This window comes from Mus pahari, chromosome 7 (assembly GCF_900095145.1).
Source record: "Mus pahari chromosome 7, PAHARI_EIJ_v1.1, whole genome shotgun sequence".
Lineage (NCBI taxonomy): Eukaryota > Metazoa > Chordata > Mammalia > Rodentia > Muridae > Mus > Mus pahari.
In genome coordinates this window covers 94,398,604-94,422,445 of record NC_034596.1, presented here as the reverse complement: position 1 = coordinate 94,422,445, position 23,842 = coordinate 94,398,604, and the positions used below count along the sequence as shown (strand labels likewise).

Sequence of the window (23,842 nt, the reverse complement as noted above, 5' to 3'; positions counted from 1 at the left end):
ACACTGCAGCAGAGGAGAATGCCTTTTATGAGTCTCCGAAAAGCCAACAGCGATTTTGTAGTCAAGCACTTGTCTCGTTTTCTCTGAGTGGCAGCACCAACATTTCTGCTCAATCTCTATCAAACAGGGCCTGTCAGTTGCTAGGCAACCATAACAGTGCTCCAGCCAGTGTTAGTAACCACCTTATTTCTTGCCTCCCACAACGCATAGCTTCCATAATTGTTCTCATCAGGTTTGCCAACTGCACTAAGGCCCAATCTCCTTAGTCAAGGTTTCTTCGTAAAGCTCAGCTTCTTGCTTACTTGATGCTGCAGTAAAAATGTGGTGACTGTATTTGTCGTCATGTACTGGTAATTTCCGTTAACAACAGGATGCTCATTGCACAAGGGGTGATTTCATGGTCGGATCAAAACAGATGGAGAGAAAATCTTATTAAGACCATAAAGAACCTGCCATAGAAGCAAACAGACAGACAAAAGAGGAAAATAGCCAACTAGTGTCAAACTAGCTATAAACTAAACTGCCAGCTGTTACGTTTCTGAAATAAAGCTATCTGGTCGAAAGTACTTGTTTTCTGTTTGTTTGTTGTTTGCTTGATATAGGATTTCTCTGGGTAGCTCTGGATGTCCTGGCACTAGTTCTGTAGATCAGGCTGGACCTGAACTCAGAGATCTGCTTGCCTCTGCCTCCTGAGTGCTGGGATTAAAGGCGTGCAGAAAGTACTCGTCTTGAAGTTGGGTAATTCTTATTGATTATCAAATTAGCCTCAAACTAAGGTTTTTTCTTTTGTTTTGTTTTTAAATGTAGTTTAAAGACAAGTCTTTATAAAATGATTTATGTGTGTGTGAGTGTGTGTGTTGCAAACATGCTTGTGTGTATGTTGGAAGCAAGAAATTCCCTGAAACTGGAGTTACTAGTGATTGTGAGCAACCCGAGTCAGGTCCTGAGATTTGAGCTCTGGTCCTCTGCTAGTCCCCACAGACAAGACTTTAAGCCACATACTGTATGCATGTTAATGTGCCATATATGCAAACCAGACAAAGACTTTAGACCTGATTTCATGAGTCTAAAGAGTCCTAACAAACTAATATTAAATACATTGTATAGCTTAACAGGCAACATCCTCATGTATTTTCTATCACTATCCTCAGAACACTCTCTTAAATCAGATAAAATGTCCATGTTATAAATCGGTTTTCCCAGAATGTGAGCGGCAAGACTGGTAAGCGGCACCCGGCTGGGACTCTGATCTTTGCATCTTTGCATCTTGTCTTAGATTATTTCTTCAAATAATATGGTCACGTAATATCACATTCTGAGGGTGCTAGGCTTGGGCAGGGCATTGAGCTTGAAGCTACTAAGTACCCAGGCAGAGAACTGTAATGGTTTCAAGTTGGAGAATACGGTGGCTAAGGTGCAGAAATAGGAATAGTGGGCACTCTGCCTATACCCCTTTACTGTGTACTTACATTAACAATGTGAAGAAGGAAGTAGTTTTTAAAGGGTTCTTATTGATACACCATACAATGGCATTTCAGTACACATAAAGATATCATGTATGATGGTGACCCATAATAGTATACTAGAGCCCTAAATCCCTATTGTCTAGTTTTTATAGTCATGGTAAAGTTGATGGTGATGTGGTCTAAATGAACCTAGTACACTGCCAGCTATATAAAGTTTCTAGTACACACAATGATAAAGTGTAGACAATAATTGACAATAGTAACAACTGACCATGTTACTGGTATATTTACTTACTACAGTACACTTTTACCGTTGGAGTATACTGCTCATTAAACAAATAAAAACAAAGAAATCTAAAGGGATAGGCCATGTGAAACAACAGCTGTCTCATACATCTGTGTTTATCATACGATTGCTCCAACAGCCCAGGCTGACCCAGTGCATGGCAGTGCAGCCCTTTTACTCTAGCTATCCATGAGGTTGAGACAAGAGGACTGATAACTTAGTAAGACCCTATCTCAGACTAAATACATTTTTAAAGGGGGTGGGGGTGGGGACTGGAGAGATGGCTTAGCAGCAAATAGAACTGGATGCTCTTCCAGAGAACCCAGGTTGAACCTTGCATCCACATGGTGGCTCATAGCCCTCTCCTTCCAATTCCAGGAAACCCAAAATGCCCTCATCTGGCCTCCAAAGGTACTGCATGCATGTGGTACACAAAACTGACATTCAGGAAAATACCCGTACACATAAATTACTATTATCTTAAAGGTGGGAGGAAGGAATGTGTAGCTTGAGTCTCAAACTCTTTGTTTTATAGAAAACAGTATCTCAAGGCCTCACTTATGGCTGGTTGGGAAGTAAGAGGTCAAAAGCTATGGACAGAAAATGCCACAGCAAAGCACACGTCCATGGTGATACAGATTTGTAGATTTGGAACTCTGATCTTTTGAGATCCTGATAATCTTTTATAAGACTATCATTTTTATCAATACACACAGTATTGAATATTTTGAGTCAATACCAATAGCTGTTAAGAAACACACTATTTTTATATAAGCCCAAGTTGAGTATATTAAAAGTCTTGTTCTAAAAAGTTCCATGGATAAAGTGCAATTTTTTTTATTATTTTTTATTTTTTTCTTAATAAGTTACATCTTTTTTTAAGATTTATTTATTTATTATATGTAAGTACACTGTAGCTGTCTTCAGACACATCCAAAGAGGGCGTCCGATCATGTTGTAAGCCACCATGTAGTTGCTGGGATTTGAACTCTGGACCTTTGGAAGAGCAGTCGGGTGCTCTTACCCACTGAGCCATCTCACCAGCCCGCATTTTTTTTTTTTTTTAAAGAAAAGTTTTAGTTTTAATTGTATGTGGTGGGATAAGTGGGTGGGAGGTTCTGGGCACATGGATGCCAGAGCAAGTACCCACAGGCAGAGTCTAGGAGAGGACACTGAGTCCCTGGAGCTGGGGTTCCAGGTGACTGTGTGAGCTTGGGTCCTCTGCCAAGAGCAGTCCATGCTGTGAGCTACTGAGCCAGCTCTTTCTTCAGCCCTGAATAAACCTCCTAAAAGCACGTATGGATTCCCGCCAATTCAAATGAGGAAATTCACTGATGTATAACTGTCTCTCAGGCCTGTGACTGGTAAAGCCTCAGGAACTTCTGCCCCAAACTTGGGTGTGTATGTGTAGGGGGAAAGCTGGCCACAAGCTGCTCTCAGACCCCTCTCCCAATCCCTGCTGCCTCTCAGACACCCCAAGCCTGTCTTCTGTGCCCACTCCTGCCTTGCTCTCCTTCAGCTACCCACAAACAGGAAATCTACCTCACTTCCAGTTCTCAGTTAACACAATCACCAAGGCCTTCTCGGACCCCCCATTTAAGAAGCGGCACCTACCCGGCCCATACCATCCTATGCACAGTGGAGTGGGTTTTGGAGCGCACTGGCTGGCCTTCCATGTGCCTCGTTTAACTTCTCTGTGATTACTGACTGACCGTGAGGATGACATAGCACCTCAACTTTACAAGCAACTCAAGCTGATTTGCAAAGGCCTTTCCTCAATTCATTTAATCAGACAGAAAAACTCCATCTTACCGAGTGGCAAAAGCTGCCACTTCCAAAACAGTTATCATGGAATATTGGTCTAGACATCCTCAGAGAAGTTAATAGATTGCACACATGTCATGTGATCTTCCTGAACTTCATCTGGTCCTGAGACTTCAAAAAAAGTCACCTAAATTACCACTCTGTCTTATTTTTCTCTATCATATTCAACACCCCCCCCCATGACTGTGTGAACAAGCCTGTTTGCTTTTATATAACTCCCACCACCAGAAACAGGTCAATGGTTGTTTATTATTGTATTGCCAGCACTTAGCAAAGTGCTTGGCATTTAGGAAGTGCTCAGTAAATCAACAGATGCACTGGGTCACTAGCTAAGAACGGTGTCCTGAATGAATGGATAACTAATCTTTTTTAATGTTGAAGGAAAATTATTACACCGTCAATGGCTCTTCAACCAGGACAGATGGTTCGGTTGGAGATGGAACATATGAAAAACCTCACCTCCTTTGTTTTTGTTTTTCTTTGAGATAGGTCTTGCCTTATAGCCCAGGCTGGCCTTGACCTCATGGTGACCCCCTGCTTCAAGCCCTGGAGGACTGGAGTTACAGGTATGTGCCACCATATCTGGCTATGAGAAATCCCCTTACTGTGTACTTCCTGGGTATTCCTCAGCATCCGGCATCACCCTGTTCTGCTTGCTCCCAGCAAGGAAAGTCATAAAGCCTTATGGTATCAATGATGAGCATGAGAGAGAACCAAATCAATTTAAAACCTCATCAAAAGTTACAACAACCGCCACAACAAAAACTCACACCTCTGTGGACAACAATCCCTCTGGAAGGTCTCCCAGTGTATGCCTGACGTTGGGCTTATTTTGATGTGTGCTTGGGATGCAGCCCAGGATGTCATTTGTTCTATACAGGGGCTTTCCCGGTGAGCTAGCCCTGTAGTCAAATTTTCTGTCCTCCTGTAGCTGTCTCATTTCTATAGTGTTGATAATGATGTCAGCGATGAACTCCATCTATCAGGCTCCCTGCCGGGTGCTGGGATAGGCTGAACAAGATAGACATGGGCTTCATGTCGGAGCCTAGAGAGGAAGCCAGTGAGCACATAAATAAGTGTCAGGAAGAGAAAGGCACGTTGAGGATGTAAAAGCAGACTGCAGAGTCCAACCGGCTGAGGAAGCCATGCTTAAGGCTAGTGCTGGATGACTGCAAGTTCAGGGACTATGTGAGGAGAAGAATCTACCTGTGCAGAATAGTCAGAAAAACACTATAGGGTCAAATAATTCACGTGGCATGACCTGCTCAGTCTCCTTCATTTAACTGTAAATTCCACAAGAGCAAGCTCAATTTAGCTTCCTTCCCTCTATTCCCACAGCATCATCTGGCTACACATATCTGCTGAGTGGCTGGTACCCACAGCATCATCCGGCAACACATATCTGCCGAGTGGCTGGTAGAGCTGCCTCCCTCCATGCTCAGCTTCACTTCTCACATAGGAGAGGCTCATGCTACCTCACAAAACTCTGACTTGACAGAAAGGGACAGGTGAGGCCGATCAGTCAGGGCCAGTTCTCTCTCCTGCCCCTTTCTTCATATGCTTGCTGAGCAGAGACAACAGTTATCTCTTCCATGCTGGTTAGGACCCCGTGCTGGTTAGGACCTCCGTGCTGGTAGTGATCACCCAGGTGGATGGAGGGTCTGCTGCCCGGTCTGTTGTGAGCACAGTTCTTGCCATCACTGAGTTTATAGACTAAGGGGCTATCATAAAGGGTGACTCACAGTGTTACTCACAGCAGTTGCTGTTTCACATGCTTACAAGGAACAAGTACTGTTACTCATAGTTATGGCTGCTAATAAGACTCCATCTTCCTTAAGGAAGTGTTACTTCTTGAGCCCTTGGCGGCAAGTGCTTGAATAACTCATCTCGCCACCAAACTGCCAGCATCCTTTTGTACCTTGCCTTTGTGTTTCAGGAAATGTATTTGGGGGTTCAGTGACTCATGAGTTCTAAGAGGCTGAGCTGCAGTCTACGCTGGCTGTGCCAACTCGGAACTGGTGTGTATCTCATCACTTCAACTTGTTTCCTTGAAGGTGATTTGGAAGTTTGCTGCGCAGAGTGAGTCTTCCCTGACCCCTGGTAGCTTGCTTTTGCCACTCTTCCCAATAAACAGCACAGGCTCTGCAGACTGCCCAACTCAGCTGCCCACATCCACTCTTCCCTACACACCTACTCTCCACTCAGCAGCCTGACCTAGCTTTCAACACACTCATTAGATGATGTCACTGCACTTCAGGGTCTCCTGCTAGCTGGCTCAGCTCTGCACATCAGCCCAGGAACAGCTCCACCTTCCACACTGTCTCCAGCTGAGAGCCTTTTCCAGCTGTTCCCTTTGACCAGTATGCTCTTCCCTTGTTGGGCTGGTGCGCTCTCCTCAATCGGCTTCCCAAGGCCACTTTCTCTGACATGTTTCTTCAGACATGCTCCAAATGCATCTCCTCATCTGCTACACGTCCTTCCTCTCCTTTCCCTCCCTCCCTCCTTTCCTCCCTCCCCTTCCTTCTTTTTTTAATATATTACTGGTCTTGCTTAAGCCATTCTACCTCAGATGAAGACTCATACTGGAGTAGGTACTTTGTTTCTTACCTTCCATGAAATACAGACAGGGCCTGAAATGGGGAGAATATTCAGTATCTGACGATTATAAGGGCTTGATGGACACTTCACCCTCTCAACAAGCAGGCAGTGAAAACACAGGAAGAACAACACATTTCTTAGTGCTCTTATGAACAGCATGGACCGTTTCTATATAACTATTAATCACAGGAACTCACACAGATCCTACGCACAGGGTTACCACACTTCCTGAATGAAGAAATGATGCAGTCTGTGTCTTAACACCTCCTGGAAAACATGTTGAGCACATTGGCACACACCTTCAATCCCAGCACTCAGGAGATGGTGGTAGGTGGATCTACACACACACACACACACACACACACACAGAGAGAGAGAGAGAGAGACAGACAGACAGACAGACATGCACCAGTGTGTGTACTGAGCCAGGTATGTGGCTCCTGCCTGTAATTCCAGCATTGGGTAAGATGAAACAGAGCCAACTACCATGAGTTTAAAGCCAACCTGAATTCTATCATGAGAACTTGTTTCAACAAAATGAATAACTACATAAAGGAAAAGAAAGACACATTGAATAATGTGAAATTTTAAAGAGGATGACTTGGCCTCTGCACAAGCTTAGAGCTGGTTATTGAAGGTAGCTTAGTGATCAGACATCCCTTAATAAAAAAAAAATAACGTATTTGAGTATTTTGCCTGCACGTATGTCTGTTCACTGTGTACAGCCACTTCTATCATGTACCACCACCACCACCACCACCACCACATAGAGGACCAGTTCCATTCCAGGTACCCAGTCTGTCACCTCATTTAACAATCATAGGAACCCCAAAAGTAGCCATTACCTCTTTCCTTTTACAACTAAGAAACAAACATAGATTAAATAAATTCCCCAAGTTTATATAGCTGCTAAATGGCAGAAACACACCCTGAATGCTTATTTTTAGAACTCATAAGCCTGCTTTTCTACTATGCTCTGTGGCTGCTGAAGTCTTCCGGATGCCCTCTGGGCGCTGTGTTTATCGACCATCTCTTTGGGTCAGTGTTTCTCACCTGAACCAGGCACAACTGTTAGCCACAAAAACAGATACAGTTCTTTTTATTCTTCATTCATCTTGCAAGCACTAATTCTGCTCTGTGATAGTTTAGTTAGTTGTGATCGACACCAATTAGGTTACTGAGTCACAAAGAGATGCCCAGTGGTTGGGCTCTGACTAGGAGTGAGGTACTAATGTTCCCAGCTCTACTTTCCAAAGGGCAAAGCAATTTATCTTTAAAAAAGAGAGAGAGAAAAAAACAAAATGTCAGTGGGTAGGGAGTTCCTTTTAGGGGTGATTAAAATACTCTAAAATTAGATTGTGGTGATAGATGTACAATTCTGTGAACATGTTCAAACTGTTAAATTGTAGACTTTAAGGCACAAATTTTATGATATGTGAATTACACCATAATAAAGATGTTTTTAGGACGGCACATAAGAGATCTGATTGCTCAAGTTTTAATTATCTAAAAGAGAAACTAATAAAAGAAAAAGTATCATTTTTAACATCTTGTTTCTTCTGTATTTACCCTAAATGTCAGTTTGCTTCATCACAGTTATAACTGTTATTACAGTATATAAGAAGAAGCAAATCCAAGGTTTATTCAAGTCTTACAGATATCTAGAGAGACCAAAAAAATCAGGCAACGATCACACATTCAGTGAGACATTACTCACAGGCCTCCTTTCAGGCTCAGTGACAGAAGCAGGCTGAAAACTGAAGAAACTTCACACAACACTTTTTAAGACTCCATTTCAGAGCAGAAGTCGCACGACCTCCCAGGAAACACATAAAGCCCCCTTACCTTGTGACCAGGAACCAAGCCAGTTTACTGAAGTCTGGCGAGGGCCTCATGTACGTCTTAATATGCGGCATGGCATTGCTTCGGCCGGATGTCTCTGCTGACCACTTGCTAATGACAGGAGAGACATAAAATGCAAATTAGAAAATAACTCGAGACAGACAACGTTCTTATCCTGGGGTCCTGCGTGATGGAACTTTGTTCAGACAACAGAAGAAGAACAACGCATCATCACTCTGAAAAGTGACGATGTCGAACAAGGAAACTTAGCAGTTGCTACAAAAGCATCAAACCCCGTGGACTTTTGTCTTTTCACATACAGTGCACCCATATGCACACTACCCTCATTTCCATGTGCTTTCTGCATGTGTGTACACAGGTCTCTGGCTGAGCTCGTGGAAGCAGGAAGCTAACACGCCCTTGAGTGCACACTACTGAGCAGGATCTCCACAGCAGCTTCTCCAGTGAGTCCAAGTGAGTGGGATGCAGCCTGTCACAGGTGAGTCTAAAGAGGCAAGAGGATAACTCCCAACGCTCTAGTTTTGGCTTTTGATAATAATTCTACATTTTCAACACTTTAGGACTAAGGTTCCAAGGCGTGATGGCCTCTGTCGTCAGGTAGTGACTCTGGCTTACAAGAGGATAATCCCTCAAGCTAACAGGCAGTTTGCCAGCACAGAATCAGGATTAAGAGGGCCACCATTTTCTTCATCTGAGTGAACCTAGGAACCTGAACTGAAAGGAGCCGACATTAAAGAGTGCTGTTGGGAGAGACTATGACAGGAATGCACAGACCAACAGGACTCTCAGCAGAAGGTTACAGAAACAGACTCTTACCCTCATTTCAGGCTGCTCAGCTGAAAAGCCTCTATGGAAATAAGACTCTGGGGTTGGTCTAGAATGTTCATGATGAGCAAGTGCCACAGCTGGAAGACAAACCTTTCTTTCCCCGCCCACCCTCGCCTACCGAGCTCTGCTGGTATAACATACACCATCTTCATCCTGGAGCAGAGGCCTGGGCTCTACCCTCAGCAAGTGTGGGCCCTACACACCATAGTCAGGGTGGTTACACTTCATGCTTCAGCAAAATGAACGAAATGCTGCTTATGTAAACCATAAACTACCCAACAGCGTCCTTTATTTATTTATTTATTTATTTATATATTTTTTTGTCTGCCAACAGAGATAAATTTTACTCTAGCATTAAAAACCTATTCCAAAAATTTTTCAAAACCTTGTTTTAAATTATTCCCATCCCTAACATATGCAGATGAAAGAATATAGCTGTATTATATAAAGCACATTTTTAAACGAGCAGGTTGATACCACAGCCTTCGTCCCGGGGAGGCAGGAGCAGCACTGAGAACCAGTTACTTACTGGAAGTAGGAGTGTAGCCACCTCTGCTTTTCAGCCGTCTGGATGCCATAGGGAAGAGAGCCTCCGGCTTGTAAAAGAGGGAAAACAAACAAAAAGAATGAAAGATGTTTTGAGGTATCTTCATTAAAAAGAAAATCCCTATTAATAGTAAGGAGATAAATGGAGAACAACTGCTTGCATTACTTCATCTTAAGTAACAGCTCACTGAAAAAAACGCCTATGCTTACATTAGGCACATGACCTCCTCTCTGTGTTTGTGGTTCTGTTGTGGCCGAGCGGCTCACACAGGTGAGCAAGGACCCTACCACTGAGCTATACCCCCAGCACTCTTCTTACTTTTTATGTTCTTCTCACGAACTTGTCAAAACTGGCCTGGATCTCACTCTGTAAGCCAGGGTGGCCTTGTATTTGTGATCCTCCTGCCTCAGCCTCCAGAGTAGCTGGGATCAAGGGCCTACACTACCAGAACTCAAATTTGGTACATTTTCTTCAAGGGCTTCTTTTCTCTGAACAGTTTACATCAGAAAAGAAAAGACCTTATGTAACTACACAGGGGATAATGGAATCTGGGCCTGCTTTACCCCAGAGGTAGGTATGAAGACCATCACTAGGTTTCTGTCCCAGGCAGGACATCTGGGAGCACAGTTAGTGACAATCTCAGTCCTGTCCACTTTGCCTTTACACTCTGCCATTTCCAGACAGGTGGCAGAGGAGGCTAAGAACTGGAAGATAAGAAAGCACTTTTGCCTTTTTTTTTTTTTAGTAAGAAAAATCCATTGTAGATTCATCAGTGACTTTCCAAACACACCTTGGATCTTCCCCACAGTAAACTATGTGCAGAAAGGGCTTTACACAACTCCAATGTCCAATAGAGTATGTCCTGTCTCCTACTGCAAACAGCTAAAAACACATTCTATTTTAGAACCACTTATAAAATTGCTGCATTGAGAATGCCACATTCTCTCTCATTAAAAGTGCACTTTGAAAAGCTCTAGCCTATTAGAAGTACAGGAAGAAAACACTACCTGTGTCCCAGAGTCAGAGTGAAATAATTTTATTTTGCCATTAAAAAGCACTGAACAGCAAATACACTCTGAACTTCATTGAGATTATTTTGACAAGGTCACATCTAATTTCATAAGCAATAAATGGGAAAAATTAGTCATAATTTGGTGCATGGGAAAAATTAGTCATAATTCGGTGCATTCTGCTGCCAGCGGACAGTGAATGCCAATCAGACTTGGTTTCTTTCAGAGGTGTACCCTCTGGGGCTTTGGTTAATAACCTGATGGTATTATGGAGGGTGCCTCTGTTTAAAAGTTCAGTGCGCAGCAGTCGAAAAACAGAAATGAAGAATAAGGTTGAGAGATTTTTTTCAGAAAATAAGTCTGAAAACTGACAAATCAACTGAGCTATACAAAGGTCACAGTAATCACCAACTCTAGGCTCTAAATGCATCTGTGCCAGAGGTGAATCTGGAAGGACTAAGCAGAACCTCCGACACAGGCAGCCAATGCTATCCACGCTGTCAAGGCAGCAGTGGGTGCCGGAGGAGCTCCCTTTAGTTGGAGATCTTGTCTTGATACCCGATGTGCTAGACACCTTAGTAGTCAAACAGAGGCAAACCACCGCACACGGTTACTATCCCGACTGTTCTTTCTCTGGACCACTGCAGAGTCCAACAATACTGGTTCATTAGCTTCATCTGAATAATAGAAGACCAATTCCAGTGAAAACAAAACAAAGCATGCCCCAAGGCATTCTGGAGCTATACAGAGAAACCACAACCGAGCCCCCAGCAGTTACCAGGGTATCCTTCTAAGCTGGTCCGCACATTTTCCACAGAGGGATAGATCTAAAAATAAGCAAGACAAGACAAAAACAAGAAAACTTGGCATGAATCATATTGAAAGAAAGGAATGTTGACTAGAATTTAAGAAAATGGAAATTTTAATGAAAGATGTTAAACCAAAAAAACCTTAAGAAATCATATCTTAAAAGAAAATCCCCATCTTACTGAAAAAAATAACTAAACTGGCAAGTAAGCTCCTGGAAGAATATAAATAACCGATGCAAAATTACACTTTAAATGTTTTTCCCTTCTGATATGCCAAATTAATATCAAATTAAATGTAAAATCAATCATTAACTTACAGGTCTCTACATAATTAACAGAGCTTAAAGTTCTGCTGCAGTGGTGTACCTGGTATTTCTTCCCTTAGCTTGACAACTTAAAAGAACGGCAAAGCACGGAAGTCTGTGGCTGTTCGGGGTTCCTGAACAAGCCTTGCCCTCTTCCCCGCTCCCCCATCACCCACGAGGATCTATGATAAGGAACACTGTTTCTTAGAGCAAGAGGGCTCACCAGATGAAGAGGAACTGCACTTTTGCCCGGAGGTTGGCCGTCCTCTCTCAGTGCCAGCAAGCTGTCTTTAAACTCTGAGCACAGCCACTTGGATTCATCAGGCCCCAGGGAGCCGATGCTTGAGAACTGACCCACGATGGGCCAGCACTCACCCTTGGGTGCAGACGGGGCATGCGCCTGCAGGAGCTGCCCCAGAAGAAAAGCAAGCGCAACAGTCAGTGTTAACAATAATACCTGAAATGCCCTAGAGCCCACAATATTGACAGTCCTTCAGGATGTCTAACTTAAAGGAAACTCTGAAAGGACTGCCATCCACATCGTGTGTGCAGAAACTATGTTTTCTTCTTTGAAGACTATTTTTTAAACACTAAAAGGATGTATTAGCCCACTATGTGGACAGGAAAAGTCTCCGTCCAAAAGTCTTTGATTTTCATTAAAAACAAAAGCAGAATAAATCATTTTTAAAGACCTATCTTAACAGAAATATCAAGATGAACCCACCCTAAACCCACAATTGTCTAATATACATCACGTAAACCAGCCATGACAAGAGCACTGTGCGTTCTGGCTCACTCCTGAGAAAGGCTTACAGCTCTTGGCTTGGCACCGCACAGCGCTGGGATGTGGCCTCACAGCGGGGAGAGCTACACTAGCCTAACACCCTCGACCTCCAGTGTGCCTGGCTAATACAGAAGGAATGGTTACAGATGGGCACGAGCCGCTAAAGCACCGCAGAAGGTTGATCTGCATTTCCTGCCTTGACACTTAGGCAAACTGAGGAACAACAGAGTGAGTACTTGGACATTTCATTCACTTAGGCACTACCCAGAGGCCGCAGACAGCAAGAGGAATGCAGACAGCTGCTGCCCCAGTGGAAGATCAGTGGAGTCTAACTGATCTTGGTTTACTTTAGTATGCACTGCCTTCCTCTACACAGCTTAGGCGTTAAGATTTACACACGCACACATGCACAAATTTCCCAGTTTTCCCGAGCTGTATCGTGCTGTAGCAAACAGAACGGAACTGACCACTCTCAGACCCAGTCTACTGTGGGCTCAGCTCCTGAGAAACGTCAAGATCTGGCAAAAGCCCTGTTACGTGCAGATGCTGCTGAACCTGCAGGACTTGTGGTTACACGAATGCTGGACACCCTTAGTCCCAAGTTCCCCTGCTTACAGAACTCTCTATTTTATATTCACTACTAGATAAAATTCTGTCCATTTTACAGACGGCAAGAGGCAGGCTGAAGAACAAGTCAAGACCACAAGGCTCGTTTATGGCAAGTTGAGATTTGAATCTGGGGATGGGATTCATCATAAATTAAAAGGGAAAAAGAATACTCATTAAATTCTTTTAAATGTTAAAATTGCAAAAGTTGTATTACCTTTCTAAGCCTAAAATGTCCCCAGTTATCTTTGTGACTTCCTTGAAAGCGTCCAGGGGTTGAACCAATAAGGTAAACACTAAATAAAGTAAGACACAGTAAATGACGTTCAAGTTGTGCTTTGATACCCCAAACCCACAACACAGATAAAAACTAAGAGAACAGGAGAGGTCAAGGAGCCAATCCATGCTAGGGCCACGCCTCCTGCATAGTAACTGCTACTCTCAAGTCCACTTTTAGCTAAGCCAGTTAAAAGCAGGACACCTGCATGAGGTTCCAGGCAAAGAACCCAGCAACTCCCCAATCGCCCCAGTGGGAGGCTTAAGGCCCACTACCACCTTGACGCCCATGAACTATGAGACACAGTGAACAGATCTGCTCTCACCCCCTCACCCTCTCATGCACCACAGCCAAATACCACCCCACTCCTTCCCAAGGCCTCTGCCTCCCAGGCTTGTGTGGCTTGCAAGCCAGGAGTCCCTTTTTGGTCCCCATACTGGAAGGGGACACGCACTTGGTTTCCGAGAGATCGTGCTCTTGGATGATGTCTATCCACTCCTGCAGAGGGGGAGCATTATACGCCCTCAGATAACTGGTGAGGTCAGCTTTGAAACGGGTGCTTGACTCTCCAGATGTGTGGCTTCCCTGGTCAATTCTCGGGTACAAAGGGCTCAACCATATTCTGGAATGGAAAAAAGGTTAGCAGTCAGGAGCTTTCATTGTATCGATACCTCTGTTCTGATTAGTTCAAAGCAAGAGAATTCTTGCCACTCTCTTTAATTGGCGACAGAGTGATTTCTGGCAGGAGGAAACCAATCTGATCACACAGATCCAACAACTCCCATCACGGAATTATTTCTGAATGCTATCTCTTTATGCAAAACCATGTCCTTATCAGTGAGCTCTTTAGCCAAATTAAGAATCAAAAGCTATCTATACCATAAAAAATATATATGCAAGTTTATTTTAAGTAAGAAAACTCTTTTTATAGTGAACATTCTGTAGTGGTTTGAGATATTTTCATACCCTATACTTTCTGGTGCCTAGAATATGTAACACATTTAACATTAGCCTCAAAAGGCCAAGCCAAAACAGCGATAAAACATTACATCTTCCATCTCATCAATTCCCTTCCACTCACAAATGGGAAATAACCATATCTAAACCCAAAAGATTCAATACAGTATGACACAGGTGGACTACAAAAACAATGTGACTTTGAGACTCTAGGACTAGAGGTTGTTCTAGGGCAAATCCAGATTAAGGGTTCAGCCTCAAGATGCTGTCGCCAGGAGCTGTAAGAGGCAATGAATGGTTGTGTCAAACCCCACACTATATTTGCTCTCTCTGTCTTTCCCTAATGCCCCTGTAGTTCTTCCCACCAAAACCACACAGAAATGGCCCAATTCTTTTACACAGCTGCTGTCCAAGGAAGCTGATGGCTACAGGTTGCTAGGATGCTTGGCAGGCTGAACGAGAACTCTTGGCTGTATGTCTGAAGTCTATGCCTTCCCAACAGAGTGGCATTGCATTCACCCCTGCACTATCACTCAGGGGGAACTTAGTATAGGAGGGACAGGTCTGACTAAGGTGGGAGACCACACCTGGACCACATCTGCATCTAGCTGGTTTTGCCACTGTAGGAAAGTGACCAGCTAGGCTAGATGTGTGAGGTATCCTCTCACCAATCCCTCAGAGCCAAAGAGCAGAAGGTTCACTGACAGGCACATTCTGGATGAGAACCATGGCAGGAAGTGGCCTCTTAAACTAGGATACTAAGGTAGGAGACATGTTTTTTTCAATACTTTGTGAAATGATATGAGAACACTATATTGGGGTAAATAATTTGGAATGTGTATTTATTTCTTTTATGTGCACCTGAATATAGGTATGTGTACCACGTGCATACAGGTGCCCACTGAGGCCAGAAGAGGACATTGGATCCCTTGGAACTGGAGTTGCAAACATTTGTGACCTGCCTCACGGGGCTGCTAGGAATCAACCTGGACCTTCTGCAGGAGCAGCACGTGCTCTCACACCTGCTTATCCAACTCCCAGAGCCAGCAGATGATCGGAAGCCCATGGCCTCAGCAGGCGTTGAAGCCACCATGGCTGAGATGGAGAGCTGGACCATCTACACAGTAGGGGCACAGCTAAGGCAAACCATCAATAAAGGATGACTGTACACGAGAGTGTCTGTAAAGGTTTTTAAAAAGATTTTCTTATTTTATGTCTCTGAGCATTTGCATGTGTGTATGTGCACGTGTGCATGCAGGTACCTACAAAGGTTGGGAGGGTGTTGGATCCCCTGGACCTGGACAGGGAACCCAGATGGTTGGGAGACGTCATGTGGGAGCTGGGAACCAGACCTAGGTCTTCTGCATGAAGAGTGAGTAGCAGGTGCTCTGAGCTACTCCGCTGTCTCTCCAGTCCCCTTTTGGGTTTCAGGGCTTTTCTGTTGTTTTAATCACAGTGTGAAACTGCAAAGTATCAGCAAAGAGCGGACAAAGCAAAGGGCAACAGGGCTTTGTATTAACAGGGCTTTTGCTGGTAGAGGTGAGATGGAGGGAAATGTCATATTTACTCTGCGTTTGAACTATTCAATCTAGGTAATGTGCCTTTTAGATTTCTTTTTAAAGGAATGAATAAAGTACCAGCCACGCCCCTACTTTCCCTAGCCTCTCTCATGGCAACCACTTGAGAAGCCTCAGGAAGCACCGCTGCCCATAAGTTCAAGTTCACAACTCCAGAATGAGCTGGAGGAACTGGCGAGGTTCTGAGAGCCACCTAAGACTGGTGTGTGTGTGTGTATGTGTGTGCGCGCGCGCGACCTTTAAAAATCTGTTTGGTTTCATAATCCCTGTTTCCCTATGAACACACTTAATCCAAATTCCACATCTTTTCCTAACAGGGCTGAGTAGGAGTCCCCAGGCCCAGTCAGCAACTCAGAGAGGCTTGGCTTAAGATCTCCCTGGGCAGTGAGGCAGAATGGACAAAGGACTCAGCAGATCAACAAAGTCCTGGTAGCCAGCACTTGGAAGGCAAAGCAAAAAGATCAAGAGTTCCAGACCAGCTTGGGCTACATAGCCACATAGTGATTTCCCAGCCAGCATGAGTTACAAAAAAGATTCTATCTACAATTAAAAAAAAGAAGTGGGGGTGGGATTGGCTAGTTGAAGGGATGAGATGGCAGCCAAGAACAAGTCTTATGGCCAAGGTTTTTTAGAGACAGAGCAGAGACCCCTTTGATCCTACAGGAGTCAGGCTAACACTACCCTGAGAAGCATAGTTTATGAGGACTATGGGAAACTGAGCTCTACTGTGGTCAAAGCAGGTCCGGAGGATGAGCTGGAAGGACCCTTATTTCAGCTCAAGTCATGGCTAGCCTGATGTACATAGCAGCAGGTGTGATAAAAACAAACACACAAACCAACCCCAACATAAAAACATTATATGCATGTGTGAAATACTCAAACAATAAAAGAGATGCCAAGTAAATTTTACAAAACACCTGCATATAAATATTCCTGTGTATTGGTGATAGTTACGGGTGATTCTGTACCAGGATGATAACACTGGCTACTTCAAGATGGAGGCCAGAGAGTGGGAGAGGACTGTAGGGGTGGAAGTATAGCTCAGGTAGGGCAGTTGCTGTGCACTGCTAGGGAACCATGACTCTTTCTGGTGTGCCTCTTTTCTATACTCACGCGTATTACTTGTACAAGCAGAAAAACAAAAAGGAGGCAAGCGAGTCACACTTGTCGTGGCCCTTTCCCAGCATAAGTGACTGCCATGCAGTGCACGGCCCTTACGAACCCTTGGGTTTTCTGGTGCCAGTCTTCCCGGATGAGGTTGGAGGTGTGGATGACAACTCGGAGGCCTTCTTCATAGAGCAAGAGCATCATTTTCCTTCAAAGAGAAGGAGGTGAGAAAAAAAAAAAAAATCAGGAACAGAATTTTCCAAATGAACAGATTATCTAGTGAGAATGCAGGCCAACAGCTGGAGGAATGCTTGCTTAGTCTCTTGTATTACTCAGACTTTTAGTGATTATAAACTCCCTTTCTACACATGCCTTCCAAAAATCTAAAGAAACAGGTAAAAAGCTATCTTTCAAAAAAGACTCCGAACACCTGGGGGCATGAGCTCACATCCCTTCACCGGTCCCTTAGTATCTGTGGCTATCATTTCGCTATGAAGGACCACAGGGACATCTTTGCCCTGTGTTTTGCAAGCAAGGCAGGAGTAGAATCTTCTGCTGTGTAACAGGCTAGCACGTTTCAAACAACGGAAATATATATAGCATACAGTGAAAGGATCAGTCTGGGAAGCCTTTGCTTCAGCCCGTGGCTGTGTGGTCACATACCGAAGGCGTAAGATGTTATTTCTTACTGTTGGTTACAGTTTGAAGACTGGACGATGCCTGATGTCCTGTCCTGGTCAGACATGTATTCCATGTGCCACCCTTGTCACAGCTCTGTATCTGGGCTTGAAGTAAATCCTCTCAGGTGGAAATGGGCCGAGCTTTCTCTGCAAACTGGGGCTTTCTGAGTCCCCAAGCATAGCTACTAAGGGGCTTTACGTCTTCCCTCCAGAACCAGAGTGTTGCTTCTCAAGTCTGTGACTCTTGCCTTCTACTACTTACTACTCATCTGTGTAACTCAGGTGACACGCGTGTGTGACAACAATGAGCCACCCCATGAGCTCAAGCGTGGCAGGAGGAGAGGGGGAAAAGCAAGCACGGTGGCTCATGCCTGTAATACCAGTGACTCGGGAGGGAGGCTGAGGCCAGGAACGGCCTGTGATACTAGCAACCTGAGGCTGAGGCAGGGTTATGACTCTGAGTTCAGGGCTAGGATGCTAGGCTTTAGGCTTCTATTGACTGTGGCCTGGTGTGGCTAAGGTCCTGCCTCTTAAAAGAAAAAAAAAAGAAAGAAAAGGAAAAGACAGGATCAGAAAAGGGAATGAGATATTTAGTTCTTGCCAAAAGGAGAAGGAAATTCAAGCTGGCAGACAATAAATTAATGCAAGGCTCAGGAAATGACAGCTGCTGAGCCCTCTTCTCTGAAGTTATGAAACTACAGAGCCTGAAATCTGGGTAAATTGACACACACAGTTGCCACATTAGCAGCTGATTATAATTAAGGATAAGCCAGCTAGGGATTTATGATAAAAACTCTACAAATATTTCCATTAATCAAGGCATCAATTACGAGGAAACCATGTATCACTGTCACTGAATCCTATCAAACAGAATTATGAATTGATTTAAGAAAAGATAAACTAACCTTTCCAAAGACAGCACTATATGTGCTACAAGGGTCCCAGTTAAAAATATAGGAAGACAAGGAATGGAGTCACCCCTAAAAGAGGTAGACTATAGATAGCACTGTTCTTAAGTAGCAGGGGTGGCAATGGCCTATGTTCCTAATGAAAAGATGGGAACTGCACTCAGGCACCGCCATGCCAGGTACTGTTTTTGGATCCTCTAACAGTATCAAGGCAATCCCATCCATGAAGCATTCTCATTTTTTTTTTAAACTAGAAATATTTTACTGGTGAGACCCCATCAGCTGTGCAAAGTGCTCCTGGTATCAGTGCGATCTTTCTTGAGTGGTCCCATGAATGCTTTCTTCTCCTCCATGGTCTGGAAACAACCATGGCCAAACTTGGAGGTGGTGTCAATGAACTTCAGGTCAATCTTCTCCAGGGCCCGACGTTTGGTCTGAACCAGCAAAGACTTACTTCTTGGTTCCCACCACACAGCCTTTGAGCATGATGAAGTCACTGGTCACCTCACCATAATGGACAAAGCCATTTGTCGATTTGGGTCGATGCTCTTGTCAGACAGGTCATAGTCAGTAGATGCATTGTTCTTGATGAGTTGGCCATCCTTGATGAGGTAGCCTTGAGCAGTCTTGTAAATCTTCTTGTTAGTCTCTGTTGGGTGATGGGAGCCTTTCTGCCCAGCTCGAGGCACAGAGAAGGCTACATGGGCAGGGTGCCAGGCCCCAACACAGGTAACTTTGCACAGACCTCGATGGGGTTTTCATGGCAGTTTCTTTCTATGCCAACGACTGGTCACCCTTTTGTACCCTTTGCCTTTTGTTCCGCCAATGACAATCATCCCACCCTGCCCCAACACCTGGCTCACAGGAACCTGCTGCTCCAGCCTCTCTCGGGCTCAGTCGAGCTTCTCAGCCACAGTGCCTCCATTCACCTGGATCTCCATCAAGTGCGCCTTCTGGTGCAGAGGAAGCAGATGCCCCCGAGTGTGGGCGATTATTTGGGTGACCGGGCAGTACTTCTTCATGCTGCTGAAGACCTTCTCCCGCTGCTTCTCGCCTGTGTCATCCCGCCATTTCTTACAGTACTTGGTGAAAGCCTTCTTCTTTACATTTGTGCCAGGTCTTGGAGAACCGCCTCTTACACTCATCACTGATATGCTTCAGCAAATACTGTCTTGAAGGTCCGGAGGCCTCGTGGGGTTTCAACATATCCCACAATGCCCACAACCACCATGGGAAGAGTTTCCACAATGGTCACAGCCTCCATGACTTCTTTCTTGTTCACCTTAGATCCTGGCCTGTCAACCTCCCGGACGATGTGGGTCATGCCAGCCTTGTACCCTAGAAAGGCTGTGAGGTGAACAGGCTTGGAAGGGTCATCCTTAGGGAAGCTCTTCACTTCCCCACGATGCTAGCTGCTGTGCTTGCGAGGCAAGAAGCCCAAGAACCCATGCCTGGAGCCGAGAACTTCGTGTGAGACATCTTGCCGCCACACGCCACCGATAGAGCGAAGCATCCTCATTTTACTCAAGTGCAGACCCTGTGGCTGGAGGAGAAGACTATCTAGGTCACAATGAGCATGAACTCACATGTGCTCACAAGCCAGGGCACTGTGTGTGCTGACATGGCTGGAGGTCGGATGGTCAACATTTTATGGTACTGGAAAATGAGTGGGAGATGCGGCCTTGGTGAGACAGAGGACCAGCTGGAGTCATAGGTGGGAAGCATGCCCCTCCCTGTTGGGACGGCTGGTCCTGTTACATGAGGACATTGTCCATTCAGCTGCTTTGCTTCTCCCTATTGATCTCAGAGCCCTCAGAGGTAACTGCCCAACTCTGGGGAAAATCAAGGAGCTTTCCCATTCTAAAGCATCTGTGACACACATTGTGCCTGGAACCAACCGCTGTGCGCCCTGGAGATGCTGGGCAGACCACATCTGTAGATGGGGTGAAATCTTGGCTATTTCTATTGTGCCCTGTATGGTACCCGGCCAACGCCTGGTCAGCACATCACTCAGGTGTGTGTCACCCCAGAACCTGCCTCACGGCGACGGCTGTCACTCCAGGCTAGGAGGAGAGCTGTTATCACATCACCAGGAGCTGAGGCTTCTTCCTTTTCTATGTCCCATGCTCTGTGCTCTCACTCAAAGGGGAAAAGCTACAAGGACAAGGATGAGCGAGCAACTTGAGATGTTACAGGGACGGCTCAGATAATTTTTGGCGAGGAGGATCTCATGTAGACCGTCCTTGAACTCCTGCCTCTCCTAGTTCGGCCTCCTAATTTTTAAAATAATAAACAACTAAAATTTCCAGACATGATCTCAGTCCTTTACAAGATACTGACGTTTCAGCAAAACGTAAACCCTGGATATTCTGGCTGGGGAGGGCTCCGCTCCAATGATGTCTCTGAATTGCGAGCTATTAGATTTAACCTACAAAAAGTGCATGTGTGAGCTGCTCTAAGGTGCAAGGGTTGAACGGGGCAAAGGAAATAATGAATCAATTGTAGCAGTGAGCAAACAAGAACAAATTAAAAACTAAGGTTAAAAATGAGCTCTATTCCTATGTCCATCCCCAAGGAACATAAGCTCATCTATTCTAGGTCTCTGCTTTCCGGTGTATGATATTAAAAGAACCAAATAATTTTGATATGATTAAACACCGGAGAGCTTCCCCTTGCTCCTTCCCTGCTGCATTCACAGGGAAGCATCACCAAGCCAGCTTCTGAGAAGGCCTTCTGACCCCGCAAGTCTCTCCCGGGGTGACAACATGACCGGCAAGCTCTCCATTGCTTGCCAGCCCAGAGGGACATCGGAACTTTTCCCCGGTGAAGCTCATCACACAGTGCAGACCGTGTGCTCAGCACAGGAATCGGGTACCAGTGGCCCAACAAATCATGCCGGGGCCCAAATGGTCCTGAAATCAAGCATGGATTTCTCCTGGGGTCTCAGCTAAGGGCGAGAGACAAGGATTTCCTCTTTGGTGCTTTGCATTAAGGCTAAGCTGCCCCACTGACAGCAATCTGTATTCTGGGCTGAAATTAGCATCCTGTGTGCTCAGAGCTGGAAAATGAGTATTTTATGCGTGAGTCACTACTTGAGTTCACTCTAAATTCTCAAGCCCTGTCCCTTAGTGGACAAAAGCTACTAATTAGGGGTGGCCTGTAGATGTTACCCTATCCACCCAGGACAAGTCAGAGAATGGAACTATCACTTCGTGCAGAGGCCTAACGGCTTCCAGTCTGGCTCCTTTTCACAAGAGACTGGCAAAAATACTGCTGTATGCACACAGAGAGAAAGGCAGCCACAGTACTGTCACTTTCCATCACGGCTTCAGCAGGAAGCAGCGTCAGGCCAGATTGAGAACCGCCACTCCTCCTAGCATACTGCTTCCTCTCTGGGGGCAGCAAGGCCCAAACTTCCACTCCTGGTTTAAAAGAGAGAATAGGCATCTTTTGTCACGTCTTTTGCCAAATCCCTTCAAGAGAAATGTGATTTGTAGAAATATTAAAGTAAGGACAACCACATTTTGTTGTTTTTCCCACCTGAAAAGCTGCATTACCTAAAAGTACTTGGTGAAAAGCTACAAAACTAAGTTAAAAATAAATCGAGCTGTCACTGGCTCACGTGAGAGGAAGGGGTGGGCCAGTTTCTCCTGAGCCATCTCAGAGCTCACTGGAGCTGGGCCAGGCCTTGTAGACTGGCAACTTTCCATAAAATCAGTTTTCCTTTATCAGAGTAGGGGGCCGACTAATAATAGACTATTCAATGTAATTCATTCTTGCCAAATGACAGAACTTTTAAAAGCAGGTCTGTCACAAGCACTGACTTAATGCACACAGAGTTGTCTACGACCACAGGACTGCTCTTGAAATTCTGTCTTCCAAGCAGCCAGGGCAGGAGTCCTGAGCAATCGGCAGAGGCCTCCAAGGAACAGATCTCACGCTTCCATGCTGAAAGACTGATTCTTGGTATCAGGTCTTAGAGATCCTTATGTCCTTAGATCAATTAAAATCATACCTCTCCCACTTCATAAAAGTTGCTTACGTGTGGTGTGTTCCAAATGCAATATCCAACTTTGCCTAGGATAGGAAAAAAGTAATATATTTTAAAAATTCGCACTTAAATGCTTAATATTCCTATCTACCAAAAATTAAATGGGGAAGGGACCAAGCCAACTCTTTAAAAACAAAACAAAACAAAACAGTTTTACTGCCCTCTACTGGACAAACAGAACACAGCTTTTATTACAGCATACAGCAGGCTCATTTAAAATACTTTGGTTGGGGGCTTGGGGGGGTTACCTAACATGATTTAATACATATTACATTTTTAATTACAGAAATTATAAGTGGGAAACCTAATTTATTAGTTGCCAAAAAAGATAAATGTGATCCTAAACAAAGTTTTAATGAGATATTTGGCTTCTAGGAAAGTTAGTATGAATAGAGTTTTAAGAACAGATTTAAAACAACCTGGAATTGGTGGCAACATAAAGACATCATGATGCTAAATGAAAAGAGAAAGTTTCCTACAAAGGCAGCAGAAGCTGGAGATAAACAATGCCAAGCCTACCTTGAAATCCAGAATGCGTTTTACAAGTACAGGTATGTTGAAGGTAAACATTTTATCTAACATCTAGCACAAGAGACCCCAGTCAAGCAGAATATGCCAGAAAGAATGGCTATGGAATAAACAAGCCACCGAATGATCAGTTTAGGAATGCACTGCCTGGCCTCAATCCTGCCTCACAATTTGCCTGACTTTGGAAAATAACTTATGTTGCATGATTTTGCTTCTGCCTGACTAAAGTGGGCTATTGTTATGAGATGTAGTTGTTAGGGGAGGAGGAGAAAATATGTGTAAGTGCCTAGGAAAGAGGCCTTTTGTTGTAAGCAACACATCTCTGTAAACAGTGTCCTCTCCCACCATGGGATGGAAGGACGGGACTGGCTGCGGGGAGACATGGACCACTGGACTATGAAGTGGGTAGCAGACAGTCTGCAGGGACTCCTAGCAGACCCACAAAGCTTGGGGAAATACTTGAGGACCAGCATGCATTTGTGCTGTTTGACTAGAGAAGAAAGTTATGAACTGTATTTCACGTCTTTAAAACTACAAAATCATTTTACCAGCTCATTTGTAACTGAGAAAGAACAGTGGTTAGGAGAACTGGCTCCCAAGTTTAGTTGGCTACAAGTCACTGCTTCAGGCCAGACTAAGGCACAGACAACAAGGATAAAAGCAACTTCAGCAGACACTCTTTAGTACATGCTTTCTTGGGGCTAATGGACCAACTCTTTCAATACTGTTAACGATGCCACTCCACTAGCAATCCATTTTATACATGAACAAGTGAGATTTAAACCAATGGGAAGTGACAAAGCCAAAATGAGCATCATGGAATGAACCTGT

General features: G+C 44.6%; 1 protein-coding gene and 1 pseudogene across 3 annotated transcripts in view; both read right to left on the bottom strand.

Annotated features, from left to right (window-relative positions):
• The window catches only part of Tdp1 (tyrosyl-DNA phosphodiesterase 1), a 68,281-nt gene that overhangs the window by 28,964 nt on the left and 15,475 nt on the right, over positions 1-23,842 (bottom strand). For all 3 annotated transcript variants that reach the window (XM_021201985.2, XM_029541205.1, XM_029541206.1), the window contains exons 6-13: positions 22,475-22,509; positions 16,960-17,052; positions 13,658-13,825; positions 13,144-13,222; positions 11,760-11,945; positions 11,201-11,249; positions 9,395-9,461; positions 8,020-8,127 (exon numbers count right to left, since the gene is read on the bottom strand). In XM_021201985.2, the coding sequence (XP_021057644.1) occupies positions 8,020-8,127; positions 9,395-9,461; positions 11,201-11,249; positions 11,760-11,945; positions 13,144-13,222; positions 13,658-13,825; positions 16,960-17,052; positions 22,475-22,509 (785 nt within the window). The remainder of the gene's footprint in view (positions 1-8,019; positions 8,128-9,394; positions 9,462-11,200; positions 11,250-11,759; positions 11,946-13,143; positions 13,223-13,657; positions 13,826-16,959; positions 17,053-22,474; positions 22,510-23,842) is intronic.
• Positions 18,711-19,911, bottom strand: LOC110324618 (annotated as a pseudogene).